This window comes from Rhincodon typus, chromosome 10 (assembly GCF_021869965.1).
Source record: "Rhincodon typus isolate 14 chromosome 10, sRhiTyp1.1, whole genome shotgun sequence".
Lineage (NCBI taxonomy): Eukaryota > Metazoa > Chordata > Chondrichthyes > Orectolobiformes > Rhincodontidae > Rhincodon > Rhincodon typus.
Window position 1 is genome coordinate 50912115 of NC_063341.1, and position 15109 is coordinate 50927223.

At 37.2% G+C, this 15109-nt stretch overlaps 1 protein-coding gene across 2 annotated transcripts in view; it reads left to right on the plus strand.

Moving 5' to 3' along the window:
• slc6a9 (solute carrier family 6 member 9) overlaps nucleotides 1–14391 on the plus strand; it is a 29484-nt gene extending 15093 nt beyond the window's left edge. The window contains exons 5-11 of one of the 2 annotated variants that reach the window (XM_020531796.2): nucleotides 181–284; nucleotides 3460–3697; nucleotides 7020–7154; nucleotides 7769–7868; nucleotides 9603–9703; nucleotides 11291–11461; nucleotides 13787–14391. In XM_020531796.2, the coding sequence (XP_020387385.2) occupies nucleotides 181–284; nucleotides 3460–3697; nucleotides 7020–7154; nucleotides 7769–7868; nucleotides 9603–9703; nucleotides 11291–11461; nucleotides 13787–14020 (1083 nt within the window). In that variant the 3' untranslated portion in view covers nucleotides 14021–14391. Of the gene's footprint in view, nucleotides 1–180; nucleotides 285–3459; nucleotides 3698–5174; nucleotides 5224–7019; nucleotides 7155–7768; nucleotides 7869–9602; nucleotides 9704–11290; nucleotides 11462–13786 lie in introns of both variants that reach the window. The other variant, XM_048601925.1, reaches the window with a different exon arrangement.
• The last annotated feature ends 718 nt before the right edge of the window (nucleotides 14392–15109 follow it).

Sequence of the window (15109 nt, forward strand, 5' to 3'; positions counted from 1 at the left end):
TGCTCTGATTATGAAGTCATATTTCCAGTGTGGAGTATCCACCACTTGTACAGATTAGCATGTGGGGAAAAGTTCTGGGAAGAAGAATTCTCACAGAAAATTGAGCAAAAGAAAGCAAATGTCTTCGTTCCAATGTTTTATAAATTGTTAATAGACATTTTCTTTTTCATTCTTTTCCAGGTCTGGGGTGACGCGGCTTCCCAAATTTTTTATTCCCTCGGATGTGCCTGGGGTGGCCTGATAACCATGGCCTCGTACAACAAGTTCCACAATAATTGCTACAGGTTAGGGTGCAGAACAAATACAGCATTTTATTTTAATTTCTAATACCTTATAGAATCATAGAAAATAGGAGCAAGAGTATGCCTTTTGGCACATCAAGCTTGTTCCACCTCTCTATGATCATGGCTGATCCTTTATCTCAACAGCACACTCCCACTCTCTCACTATACCCCCAGTTTCTGCAGTGTATAGAAATCTATTTTTTTTTTAAATATGTTCTGTTTCATGAAGGTTTAAATTTTCTTGCTGTTCTTAGTGCCAAAAAAAACCAAGTTTCTCAGTTTAGACCCATGGTTGGTTTGAATATGTAAATTCATATGAACATGGCCTGTTATATTTTACGATTAGACTGCACCAAGGGCTAAGCTGAGAAAGGAATAATGCAAAGAAGAAACAGAAAAACAAACCAGTCCTTTCATGTCCAATTTTAATGAAGCTATCCTTTGAAAAATGTTATGGCATGGATTGGAAAACAGGAAGATATAACTTCAACGTAAATCATTCTTTATTCAGTTAGTTAGAACACCCACAAGAGCTATACATCTTATCTGCTGCAGTGACATCCCAGATAATTCCTTTCTTTTTGACAAGACTCACATTTCATATGTTCATGCAGAGGTTAGAAAAGAGTTTGCCAATCACATTTCTTTGAAGCAAGTACAACTTTAATATCGCAAGATATAGACATTGTTCCTTGTAAGAGCAACTCCTTGTAAGGTGGAGAGTGGAGTAGTAGCTGTGTGACTGAACTATTAATCTACACGCCTCAAACTAATACTGTGGGGACGAGCGTTTAAATTCCACCACATCCACTGGTAGAATTCAAATTCGATTATTAAATCTGGAAATAAAAGTTAATTTTCGTAATAGTGATGTGAAATCATTCTGGATTGTTGCAAAAACCCCACCTGGTTCACTAATGTCCTTTAGGGAAGTAAATCTGCCATCCTTACCTGGTCTGGCCTACATGTGACTCCAGATCTACAGCAATGTGTCCCCCACTGCCCTGTGAAATAGCTTTGTAAGCCACGCAGGTCAAGGGCAAGTAGGGATAAGTGGCAAATACAGGCCTTACAAGTGATGACCATATTCCAAAGACTTTAAAAAGTCTTTTCACTGGAACACTTTTGGCAATCCAGAGAGCACTACTACTGCAAGCATGGAATGTATGTGAATGCATCCAATGATGCAATAGTTACAGGTAACTTAGGACATTTACACAATCAGTCCCTCAAAACAAACTAAGCTTTTGGCACGGAAAGTTGTTACAATGCAGCTACTGCACAGTTTGAGTGACAAGGAGACTATGCTGCTCTTACCAAATGCCATAACTATATATAGGAAGGATTTCTGGGTTAACAATCAACTTATTCACTACATTATGGAAGCACTTTTCAAAGGCATCAAGTCCTGAAATGCGACTCAAATCCAGAACTTCAATGCCTTACAAAATCTCCCCGTATTAGGATACGTAATAATGGGAAATAGAGATAGGATGTTCTACAATTAAACAACAAGTCTGCAGCTCAGGTGGATTGGCCATGCTAAATTGCCCAAAGTGACAAGTGATGTGCACTCTAGGTGGGTTCATTATGGGAAATACAGGGTGATAGGGTAGGGTGGTAGGTCTGGGTGGGATGCTGTTCAGAGGGGTGTTGTGGGCCCGATGGGCCAAATGGCCTGCTTCCACACTAGGGGTTCTGTGATTCTAACAATCATTTTTTAAGGCCTACTGTCATCAACAATGTGGCAGTTTTACATTTTGAGGTTTATTTCTAATATTATTGTAATTTATTTATTCATTACTGATGTATTTTAAAATGAATAATCAATAAATTCGGTGCATTTTGTGCTGGAAGCTTATATGCATATTTTACAGTGTATAAATTTAGAGCTGTTTGGGAAGACAGATCTGAAAAGCAACACAGGTGCATGCAGCGAATAAACCAGAAAGTGCAAGTCATGGACAAATTTATAGTATCATGTTGTCTCTCGCCTCTTGATCCTGTCAGTACTCAGGTTACAATACTGCTGCAGACGCTACTTTTGGCAACTATCCGGTGATTGCAAGCTTCTAACTTACAGTAGTTGGCTCCAAGCCCCCGTAACAAGCCCAGTGCCTCTGAACAAGATCACCAAGCAGAGGTTTCTGTTTTGACAACTGAAGTGAATTGTTGATTTTGATTGACATCATTAAATGTTTAGGATAAGTCATTTTTTCTGAGATCTCTTCCCAAAGTCTCAGTGTTATTTGGACAACATTGTGAACTATTTGAAGTCTGTATTATTGATACCTGAATGGCCTCTCAAATTGATACTTTTATATGGGTGTTGGAGAAGTTGTTTTAACGCAAGGAAAATTTGAGAATTGGTGTTTTTTTTCTCTTTCAACAGTTCCACATGTGATGACATGCTATTTATTAATTATACACCTGCATGCTATTGGCTCATTGGTTATGTACAGAGTGGACATTGGGTAAAAGTGGCCTGAGTTGGCATGGACAGTATAAGGGGTCATATTGAATGACACAAGAAGATATTAAGTTAGTGTAAAAACTGTAAAGGGCCAGTTGGAGTGATCAGGGGTATATGACAGGTAATGAATCTATGGTGAAGTGTGTGGGAGAATGAGGTCTAGAGAGCCAACATGTTCCAACACAACTGGAACAAATTCCCTGAGAATCGAGGAGGGTTTTCTAATAAGCCCACCTCAGCACCCACTCACCTTAGCACCAAAGTCATTAATGCTTTGCTTCTGGAGTCAGCAGACCTGACCCAATTACATAACCCTACCTCTGGAGCAAATTTTAGGGCCCATTTTACTGCAGTAAGTCAGGACTAAGGAGCAAGGGTCCATGGAAGGCTCCTCTCACCCCTGCTCATTATTTCTCTTGTGAAAGGGAATACAATATAAGGTGTTGCAGAAACTCCTAGCAGTGACTGAAATGTGTTGCCACTTCCTTAGGGGTTCCATCATATCTGGTGGAGAATTGTTAAAGGCACTGCACCATTTCAGACCCTCAATTACGGTGTGATATAATAGTATATTGTAGATATAATAGTAGGTAGTGGTACTTGAAAGGTGCTTGGTGTTAAATTCTCTCAGTGCTTTAATTCTTTCAATCACACATGTAATCTCACTTCTATCTGTTACTGTTTTTCTTCTTGCTGCTGCAGGGACAGTATTATTATCAGTATTACTAACTGCGCAACCAGTGTTTATGCTGGGTTTGTCATCTTCTCCATTCTTGGATTCATGGCTGCACATCTGGGGGTCAACGTGTCGGAAGTAGCGGATCATGGTCCTGGACTGGCCTTTGTGGCCTACCCAGAAGCCCTGACGTTGCTGCCGATCTCACCCTTCTGGTCCCTTCTCTTCTTCTTCATGTTGATTCTGCTGGGATTGGGTACGCAGGTAAGTGACACCTAACACTATGTTCCCTTGAATAGCAGTTGTCAATTAGAACGAAGAATTGACAAACTGATGAAAACTGCATTGGATAAAACACTCTGGGGGCAAGCATTCAGAGTTTAGTTTTCTTCTTTCTGTTTGGCTTTGTACACTGCAGAAGCTTCAATGAAATTCAATGATGCGACTCCGCTTAAAAGTAAAACAAGGCTGTTTTGCATGGTTGGAGAAAAAGTAGTTAGATCCTGTGTGTTTTGCATGAAATCAATGATCCAGTCTTGAAATTTGAAAACACCATATGTTATTGTAAATTATGTTATATAATTAGTAAAGTAATTTCAACACAGATTAATGAGAGATGTTACATTTTGGTAAGAGAAAAGTCATATACATCTTGGAAAATATCATAAATAGGGTTGAAGTAAAGGAATATACATAAATCTTGGCGTATAAACCCATAAATCACTAAACAGAGTGACATGGATTAATAAGATCTTAAAAGTACTTAATAGATGCATTTAAAGTTATGAAAACCATTATAGAATAGGGACAGAGCAAATGTTTTCACTGATGGGGATAAGCAAAATTAAAAGGCTTTCAATAGAAGATAATCACCAGGAGATCTAAAAGGGAATAAAGAAGAGTGTGGTGGGAAGAGCTAGTTGTTGCAACAAATGGTATGGATGCATTTAAGCTCATCTGGATAAGTAAACAAGGGAGCAGAGAATGTGGCTTTACGCTATTTGAGTTAAACGAGAAAGCATTGGAAGAGGCCTAAGTGAAGCAAAACTGACACCGTGGACCAGTCAGGATGAATGGCCTTTTCTGAGTGATATAATCTATGCAATTCTATGTAATAAATATCATGACTTCATTTTCAAATAATGCTTCATTTTCATGACACTAACACATCTCTATTATTAAGATTGCTGTTTTTACAAGATTAAATGGTTTTAAGATAAATTTGACATTAATATGATTTAAGAATTGTTGAAGACATTTACATTCTCATCATAGAACAAGAAGCAATTCATCTTCATACTTTAGCACTTATTGCAATGAAATATTGTATATTCAATGGTATATATGGAAAATGTCTTATGACTGAAGGAATGGGTGTACGGTGAAGTTACAGAAATGCCTTTTCACCCTTGGGACCTTGACTCAAATGCACCCCAGACAAATGGGATGGAAATCTCTTCTGTCTGGCAGTTTGTCAGAGGTAAAAGTGATGCCTCGGGTGGGAAGCGGGAATTACTGGTGTAATAGGGGTGATTTTTTTTTTGATATTGAGAATATAAAACATGAGTTGGGAAAGTGTAGGAAACTTTACTGGGTAACTATTCCATGCTGTCGTTATCCTGGGAGCACTTAATGCTGACATTGAGTGTGAAGCGTGAAAAGAAGTGAACACCCCAGCACTGACAGCCCACGCCTTAATGAGCGCAAAAAAATTCACCCACTTTCTTGTGTTTTTTTAAAGATCATACCCATGGGTAGCCTGCGATACGATATTTATACAAGCCAACCAGGTAACACATCATGAGGAAATTAAAAGAGTGTTATGTCCGTTGGATTCATGAATTGTATAAATATTGCATTATGCTGCTATTTATACAATGAAGGTGGTGAGAAATGTCAGCCCTTTCATTGTACAAAATATTTTTGTTTTCATTTTTTTTATTAGTCCGGTACTTTGTTTCCATGGAGATGGAGAAATACCTGACACAACTGGTCACAATTTTGTGAAACATTCAACATGGCTGTGCAGATTAGGGCATCAGCCCAGAGACTAAGGCCACTTTCATTGCATAAAAAAAAATTAAACCGCCCCAGGGAGGAAAAAAACGTATACTGCAGTACCATTAACATGATGCCTGGGCTGAGTCACAATCAATGTCATTAACATCTCATCAATAACCACACATAATTTTACTCACAACCAGGTTCCAATACGATATAGATAATATATTTTTAAATAGCAATATTATGTTTAATCATTTCTAACCACCATCTGAGAGCACACTTTGATACATGTGAGATAACATGTTGGCATCTTGTAGTTAGTACTGAGGTATCACCAGCTTTTTTCCCCCCGTACAGCGGAATCGCTGGAGTGTTGTGTCCAAATTGGGTCAACATACTTTAGGAAAGATGGAGAATCCTTTTCTTTACTAGAATGAGACCAGAGATGAGGGATCTCAGTTACCTGGAAAGACAGAGGTTAAGGAGAAATTTAATAGAGGCATTCAAAATCATGACGGGCTTTGATAGAGTGACCAAGGAGAAACAATTTTCATTGGCAAATGGGTTGTTAACCAGCAATGCAGGTTTAAGGCAATTGGCAAAGGAACCCAAAGACGAGGGGAGAAATTATTTTATGTGTGCATTGATTTGAAATGTACTATGTGAAAGGGTGGTGGAGGCAGATCCAATCATGACTTACAAAAGAAAATTGGATAAATACTTGAAAGGGAAAACTGCAGAGCCAAGGGAAAGGGTGGGAAATGGGACAAAGTAGATAGATTGTTCAAAGAACCAGCATGCACTTAATGGGTTGAATTACTTCCTTCTGTGCTGGATTAATATATGAATATTAGGAATTAAAATGCACTATGTAATTTGTTTTATGTCATTTAAGCTGCAGTTTGCATACATAATGTATAGCATAAGTTGCTGTGAATTATGTTATATAATGTAAATTACACTGAATAATGTAATTTATATTGAAATGAAGTTAAAGTACAGTATACAGTGTCCAATATACACAATGTGATATTTGCACTGTTATACCACATAGTATACTTAATTATATTCTGCAATTTATATTACACTGCACAGTACACAATTTTCCTTTATATATTTAATAGTATCTGTGCTGTATAATGTAATTTATGTGCAATATTTACTATTTGTCATATTGCGCTGCACACTGTTCCATGTTATACTCCACTGAGGACACTTATTTGGTAATACTTCATTTACTTAACTGAAGTGTGGTGGATGCCTGAGCTGGAGCAGCTCCAAGGAACTTCTTTTACACAGAAGAGCAGTACTTAGGCAGTAAACCACACTGTAAACAGGAAGTGTAAATACTTATGGGATTTGACCCAAGGATTCACTTTGAGGTAAATTACTCCCCTAGTTAGTCACTACATAAATACTTCCAACCATCTACTGAGTATACATGCCTTTTTTATAAAATGACATATTATTTTGAGATAGGTGCACATATTTAATATATAAGTTACATCAGATCGTGCCATTTACCCTATATGGTATAGAATAATGTGTATAATAAATAGTAATGCTTTTGTTTCCTTCCCAGTTCTGCCTGTTGGAGACGTTAGTCACTGCAGTCGTTGATGAGATTGGCAGTGATTGGATTCGTAGGCAAAAATCCTATGTGACTCTGGCAGTTGCCATTATTGGCTTTCTTCTGGGAATCCCACTGACTACCCAAGTAAGTCCATTGAAAATGTACATTTGCCATACAGTGCTTTATTCCATTCATATTAACAGAAAAAAATTACCAGTTTGAACAACTTGTTATTGGACCTAGTTAGAAATGGTTTGCTGCATCAGATCAACTCTCATGATTCCTTAAATATTTTAAGGCACATTTCATATAGCACTAAATCGTCCCTTTTCTTTCCTTTACAAAAATAAGTTATGTTTAATTCAGATTTTTTCCTTCTTTAAGACTTTGCAATTTTTTTAACCATATGCTTAAACCTCTCTTGGTTCCTCTGAGTAATTTACTCCTGCATCAGATTTTAAAATATTACATCTGTGTCTAATGCTTTAAATATGCTTCAGTGCTATATGAGCCCTTTTGGCCTCAATTTGTGCAAATATAATCAAAAATGTTTTAATAGGAGTATTTAATACTAGAAGAAAATGTGTCTATTATCAAATTAAATTAAAAGCTAATTTGAAAGATATTAACTGTTAGATACAGTGACTGTAAAGAGGTACTGGGTTCTTAAAACCAGCTATGATTAAAACCCACACCTCAGAGTGGATTCATTTTCGCAGGAAATATTCATGCCATTTCTTTGTGTCTGACTGCTGCAGGCTGGCATTTACTGGCTCCTCCTCATGGATAACTATGCAGCCAGTTTTTCACTCGTTGTGATTTCCTGCATTATGTGTATCGCTATTATGTACATCTATGGTAAGTATCAGCGAAGAATTATGCTGCCACAATGTAGACCAAGCTGATCTAATATAAATAGACTCAGCATGACAAGCAGTGCACAGCTGTTATTGCTTCGAAAACCGGAGAACTAAATATTGCACATGTTTTCAGACAAAATGTATTAGATATGCAAAACTATCACACTTGGTGGACTGAAGGTCTTCCTCAAAATACAGTTCTTGCATTCGTCTGGTGTCCATAGTAAAAGCTAACTTTGTTGGTAATGTTTATGGTGGCATCTGAAGCTGCCAATTGCATTGCTACTCTGAAGTTGATGGAAATGTAATATTCAGCCTTCTTTGAGAAGATACAAAAGGAATCTTCTTATATTCTACTAAAAGTTAACATGAGAGAACAGCAGGTCCACTGATATATTTCTGTACATCACAAAATATGTACTTATCCATTTCAAATGATATTGAAAACTTACAAATTTTGCATTAGCATTTATGTAGGTATTTCATAACAAGAAAAAATATGTGAACAGGACTCCGCAATAAATTGCATCACTCAAAATGCTTTTTCAAAAAAAAAGTCATATTTTCAGTGATAGTAGGAACTGCAGATGCTGGAGAATCTGAGATAACAAGGTGTAGAGCTGGATGAACACAGCAGGCCAAGCAGCATCAGAGGAGCAGGAAAGCTGACGTTTCGGGCCTAGAATTTCTGAAGAAGGGTCTAGGCCCGAAACGTCAGCCTTCCTGCTCCTCTGATGCTGCTTGGCCTGCTGTGTTCATCCAGCTCTACACCTTGTTATCTCCTATCTATTACTGAAAAAGGACTTTATACAAAAGATACAAATTGATAAACAAGTATATATTCTTCTAGTGAAATTCATTGGTGTATCTTAGCATTTCTACTAAAGGCTTTATTTAAGCATTTCAGACTCTTCTGAAATAATTTGACCTTGATGTAATTGATCAGAAGGGAAAATTTTAGCTGATGGCAGATGTGCAGTACTGACTGTGAAATGCACAAGTCCTGCACCCACTTATCAAAAAACTAAAGAACTGCAGATGCTGGAAATCAGGAACAAAAATAGAAATTGCTGGAAAAACACAACAAGTCTGGCAGCATCTGTGGAGAGAAGCCAAGTTAATGTTTTGCGTCCAGTGACCCTTCTTCAGAACAGAACAGGTTTTGAAGAAGGGTCATCGGACCTGAAACGTTAACTCTGCTTTCTCTCCACAGAATATGCCATCTCTGTAGCACTCAAACTAACAAAGTGATGGCATCCAACAAAAATCTGATTGGCTGCTTACCAAAGCTGTTTGGGAAAAAGAATAGTGAATTGGAAGTTTACTCATTCAAGGAAAATTATATTGTGCCTTTTTAAGAAAAGTCATCGTCTGTCTGTGCATCTGTGAGAGAAAGATAAAGAAAATCTGACAGACTGTGCTGATTACTCATCAATTTTATATTTAGTTGGTGTCCAAGTTACAATCAGTGAACTTCAGAAAGCATATTCAATTGACATGCAAACACAGTGATGTTCCAGATTCAAATAGGACTTTTTATTATAGTTCAATTTTGAAAGCAGACACAAAAATTATTAGCATAGTTGCTTACAAATTTATCCTTTACATGTTTTAGGATGGAATTTAATGCAATTATTGCCATCATTAATTGATGATGCAATATATAACATAAAGAAAAGGACAGATGGGCTGTTCTGGAAACTCTACATTAACTATCTATCTCTTGTCCCAGGACATAATAACTATTTCAAGGATGTTCAGATGATGCTTGGCTTTCCACCTCCAATCTTCTTTCAAATCTGTTGGCGTTTTGTGTCACCCAGTATTATATTTGTAAGTAATTGTTATATTTTTGCAGAGCCGGTATGAAGTACTGTCTCATGTTTTCACAAAGAAATGACATTGATTTTAAATGCTTTGAGTTTCCAGTCCTGTCCTTTCAATTTCAGAGTATGGATTCTATATCCAAACTTGAGGAAACAGGTTTTTCTCTTTAAAGTCTATGTGGATGTAGGGAGAAATGAATCACAAGCTTTACTTCACAAATTTATGTGTAAATTTGGAACCTCCATAAAAACAGAAAAGGACATAATTTTCAAATGGTTGGCATTATTTAGATAACTACCCAAAAGGATGCTTGGTTTAGGAATTGAAAAATACAGTTGTACTGCATTGGAGATAGGGGATGGCTATTCCACGGTAGATAACTGAAATATATTGTTGAGATGGAGTAAGGAATATCTGACTCCAGTTGTGGGTTGATCTCCATGATGTATACCCAGTTTGCAAATGCATGATACTGACATTGGATATTGGAATGGAAACTACTGCCTTCCCTAATCTTACTAGATATTAAATTGACCTGACATATGTGGAGTACCAACTGTTTAATGCCTCCACTGTAGTTTGTAGAAAGTTCCTTTAATGTTCTGAGATAATCAAGTTTACATTTATTGAGGGGGATTCTAGTATGAAAATTAACAATAAGAATCCTGTTGTTGCTCAGCTGCTGCAGCAGTTCAAGAAGGCAGCTCACCACAACCTTCTCAAGGGCAACTAGTTATGGGGGATTAATGTGGTGCCCACATCCCACAAATGAATGACTGAAGGAAAAATGCACAATTCTTCATCTTCCTTGGATTAAATATTTCACTACATCATACCATTCTTCATGTGCTGGTGGCTGTTTCTAGCCCGTGCGTGCTTCATTCTTAGATATTTTCATATCGGCCAGTTCAGATATTATTACACGCCTCAAGAGTAAGTGGAACTTGAACTGGCTGCTGAGGAAGGAGCAGAAATGGCCCACTTTCTTCCCCCTCTTCCTGCAGTTTCCTGTTAATCATCTCTCTTCATACCACTGCCATATCAGGGACTAACATAAGGAATGATTATGATTTGAGACCCTGCGGTGTTGTACTATGTGCAGGGATGATAGTGTGCTACATTACCATGTCAGTGTAGCTTTACCTTTCTGATTGTGCATCACCAGTTCATACCCACAGCAAAGTTCAGTCTGCCAATTAAAGGCTGATCATGCTACGTATTTCTTTTATTAGGACTTCTCTTTACCACTACCCATTGCAACAAACTGACTTAGGATTTGCCCACCAATAAGTTACTTCTAAACATATCCTTTTAAGTAGTGAATGCAAGAAAGAACATTGCAGTGACTGTGTAAAATCTATAACATTTTCATTAGTAGACAGATATTGCAGACTAAAAAGAAAAAAAAATGCTTTTGGAAGAGATAGCTTGTTCCAGGACTGATTTGAGCTTATTTAAATGAAAAGAAAAAAATTCTCACCCTGAGAAAACTTAAAATCTTAAGTAGAATCTGCTTTTATCACGATCACGGTTAACTAAATGAAACCATTAGATGTGAGTGAACTCATTTATACATTTGTTTGATTTTTCCAGTTCATACTGATTTTCACTGTGGTCCAGTATAAGCCCATCAGTTACAATGACTACATCTACCCATCCTGGGCTATCATTCTCGGTTTCTTGATGGCTTTGTCCTCAGTAATCTGTATCCCCATTTATGCCATCTGGAAGATATGCATGTCTGAAGGTTCCACATTTTTGGAGGTGAGTAGATAAGATAACAAATTGATTGTATTATATATGCCAAGAAGAAGTAACAAGCAGTTTTAATTTGAGAAAATTAAGTGAAAGACACTATGGTAGCTTAAATGATGAATAGAGAAAACAAAATATATCAAAGCAGCAATTAGTTGATGCCAGACAAGGCTTTTAAAGATTCCTTTCAATAATCCTAGCCCTTGTTCTAATATTTTGTCATTCTTCAAAGTAAAAATCGACAAGCTTTACTCCTACAATTTAATATATTTTACATTATGTTGCCTCCTTTCCAAGTGAAAACATTTCAGTATTTGCAAACTCCTACTATATATCAACCCTGTGATATTAGAGATTAACTGTATGATCCTATTCTTCACTGTTTCCATTGCTTCAAATTCTTAACATCCGTAGATGGCAGTCATGACTTGGCTGGTAACATTCTCACTACTGAGTCAGATTGTTGTGCATACAAGACTTACTTCAGCACTTAAGCAGAAAGCACTAGACTGGCACTTTAGTGCAGCCCCAATGGAGTGAAACACTGTCAGAGATGGCATTTTTCATTGAGATGTCAAACTGAGGCTCTGTCTGCCCGCTTGGGTAGACAGAAAAGATTCCATGCCAATACTTCTCAAGAAGAGAGGGAAGTTAACTCCAGTATCCTGGCCAGGACTTATTCCTGAATCAGTATCAACAAAAACATGATCCAGCTATTATCAGTAATTTTCGGTGTGCAAGAATATTTCCTACATTACAACATTGCCCACAAGTTTAAAAAAAAGCTATTTAGTTGGCTGTAAAGCAACACTTTACACTTTTCACTGCATTCCTGTATCCCTGAACTTGAGTACATGTGACAATAAAATCTAATTCTAATTCTAAAACTTTGGGCCAACCTGAGGTCATGAAGGGCGCTATATAAATGCATGTGTTTATTTCAAGTAAACAGAATACAGTACTGAAGATAAAATGGATATGTTACAGTTTGTAATGCTGGGGAGAAAGGGACAAGTTAAGTAATACAACAAGGAGAAATAAATGAAATCTTGAGGTTTTATTCTCCACTAAATTTATTATTAAATATCTACTTGGTTTGCATATGTTAATATTCCTGTAATAAAGTTACCATAGAGTCTAACAATTGTAATACAAGCATTTGCTTCAACTGAAAACTCAGGCTTGGTTCATAAAATTAACCACCATAGCAATAATGCTGTGCCCATCGGATACCTAAATTGCAAATATTTTACCCATAGCAGGGGAGGCATCAGGTGACTGAGTCACCAGTGGGCTCTTTGAGGTCCTTAAGTAGCCAATTAATGGCCTCTTAAGGGCTTCCTTGAATCACCACTTAGGTTTTACCTTAGGCAGGGAAGTCTGGCACTAAGTGGTGATGTTGCCTGACGAAATCAGGAAGCCTTGTTGCAAGCTGAAGGAAAGGTCTCTCTTGTCAAGCACTCGGTGCCCAAATGTTATCTCTTTAAGGAGCTATTCTTTCCCCTCCCCCTCTCAAGCATTGGTCCAACACAATTTACTGCAAAGACCATCCCCTACCCTCACTTCCCCATTTACCCCTCCCCCACTGGGGCCTGACAGCCCGATCCTAGTGAGACCCTGGACTTTCCTTTGCCTAGGCTCTATAAACATCTGAACATTGTAGACTTGCTGCAGTCCCGACACTGTTCACCTCTTCCAAAAGTGCTGGTGGGATTGGGATTTGGCAGCCATTTGATTAGCCAATTGGAGGTGGAAATATTTCCACAAGGAGGGAGTGCAGAAGTGCCTACTTGAACTATGAAACAGCCCAGTAGCTGTAAATAGCTGCAGAGTGACCTGGCTAAGAGGAGACAAGCTTAACCATGACAAATGCCAGAAGATAGAGTTACTGCCCCCACTTCACAGTGCTCAGCTCTTGAAGTCAAGATTGATTAGATTTGCTATCAGTGGCAAAATAAAACAGACCATTTTAATCCATTTTTAAATTGATTTAAAAAGACTTCTTATTAGAGCATTTATGTTTTTCAGATACATTTTCGCTAACCATAGCATAAATTGGCCACTTGTGATCTGATTAAAGCTGCTTATGATTATTCAAAATGAATTGGTGTCTGCTCAGAGTAAAATATCCACTTTAAAATAGATTTCCTTCTCCATGAATTGAATTAGTGGAGAAACTGGATACAGCAGAATAGTCCTGGTATTAAATAATAGTTGTGTTCAAGCTAACTTGGCGAGTCAATTATGTGGTAATCAGAATTCCTGTGTTCTAATATCAGTTCACACAGCTCAGTAAAGAAGTTCAGCTTCAATATCTCTTTCTTGCTTTCCCAGCGTGTGAAGAATGCAAATAAACCAAGCAAGGACTGGGGACCAACTTTATTAGAGCACCGCACTGATCGATACGCAACAGTTGGCAGCCCATCGTACGAGTTCAGTCTGGAAATTCAACAACTGAATCCAGATAAAGAGCGAGAAAAGGAGAAAATACCAACAGAAAATATAGATCACAACCTCACCATACAGGGCAGTAATGGTTCTGCCAGAACGCAGGAGCTTAATGTGTAGTCAAAGTCCTTTTAAATCAAAGAAGACAATTAATTGGGTGTTAGGAGGGTGGGTTTGGGAAATAGAGCCTTTACTTATGCTGAAAGGTTCATTCCCTTTAATTTCTTATCTGATCTATGGAATTTGACAAGTAGTCAACACAACTTAATTGATTTTTTCAGGTATGTGTGTTTTTCTTTCCCTTTTCATTTTTTTTTATAGTTATCAATAGAATCTCATAACTTAATATTTAAACCTGATTTTTTTTTCCAGAAATTGGTTGCTTTTTGTCATTTTGTGGAATGCAGTACTTTATATACACACTATTTGTCTGTCATTACAACTGATAGCTGATCAAAATGTTTCCCTGTCTCAATATAGTTTTTCTTCTCTCTGGGTCTCATTTCTTTTGAACATCTGTTTGTGCTTGTCTACTCAACACCATAGCACTGTGTTTTATCAACATCAGAAAAGTTTTGTATCAGAATAGTTATTAAGTAACACAAAAGAACAATTAGAGAAAGAAGCTGAAGGTAATGCCCATATTGTTACAGCACATATTTCAAAGTAACTCACTGTTTACCAAGCCAAAACTATATTGGAGATATGAATTACACTGATCACTGGATTTGGTAGCTTTGTAATTTTATTGGCTGTGTTTCTAATGTTTTGATATCCGTATATTATTTCATATATGTATTAATTGGAACAAACTTTTCCCCATAGTAAGCAGTTTCCAGTATAGTTTTTACAGAAGGCACAGACAAAAGGTATATTACATATATTTAAGTTAATTTTACTGAAGCTCTAAACCAGTTGCACAGCTGCAGCTATTGGATACAAATAGATAATTAGATGTTTTTATCCATCCACAAAAAGTGGTCTGTCATTGAAATAGTTTTTCTTGTTTGTAATGATGATTTGTCTATCAATATCACACTCAGATGCACTCTTCATTATCAGCACTGCTGCAGAAGAGAGTCAGCATGAGAAAATCAACGATACAGTGTGCATGCCCAGCACAGTATCAGGCATGCATGAAACCATAGGAATATTTGAACATATTATTGATGTGTCAAATGCTCATCTTTCCAAATCTATTGATACAAC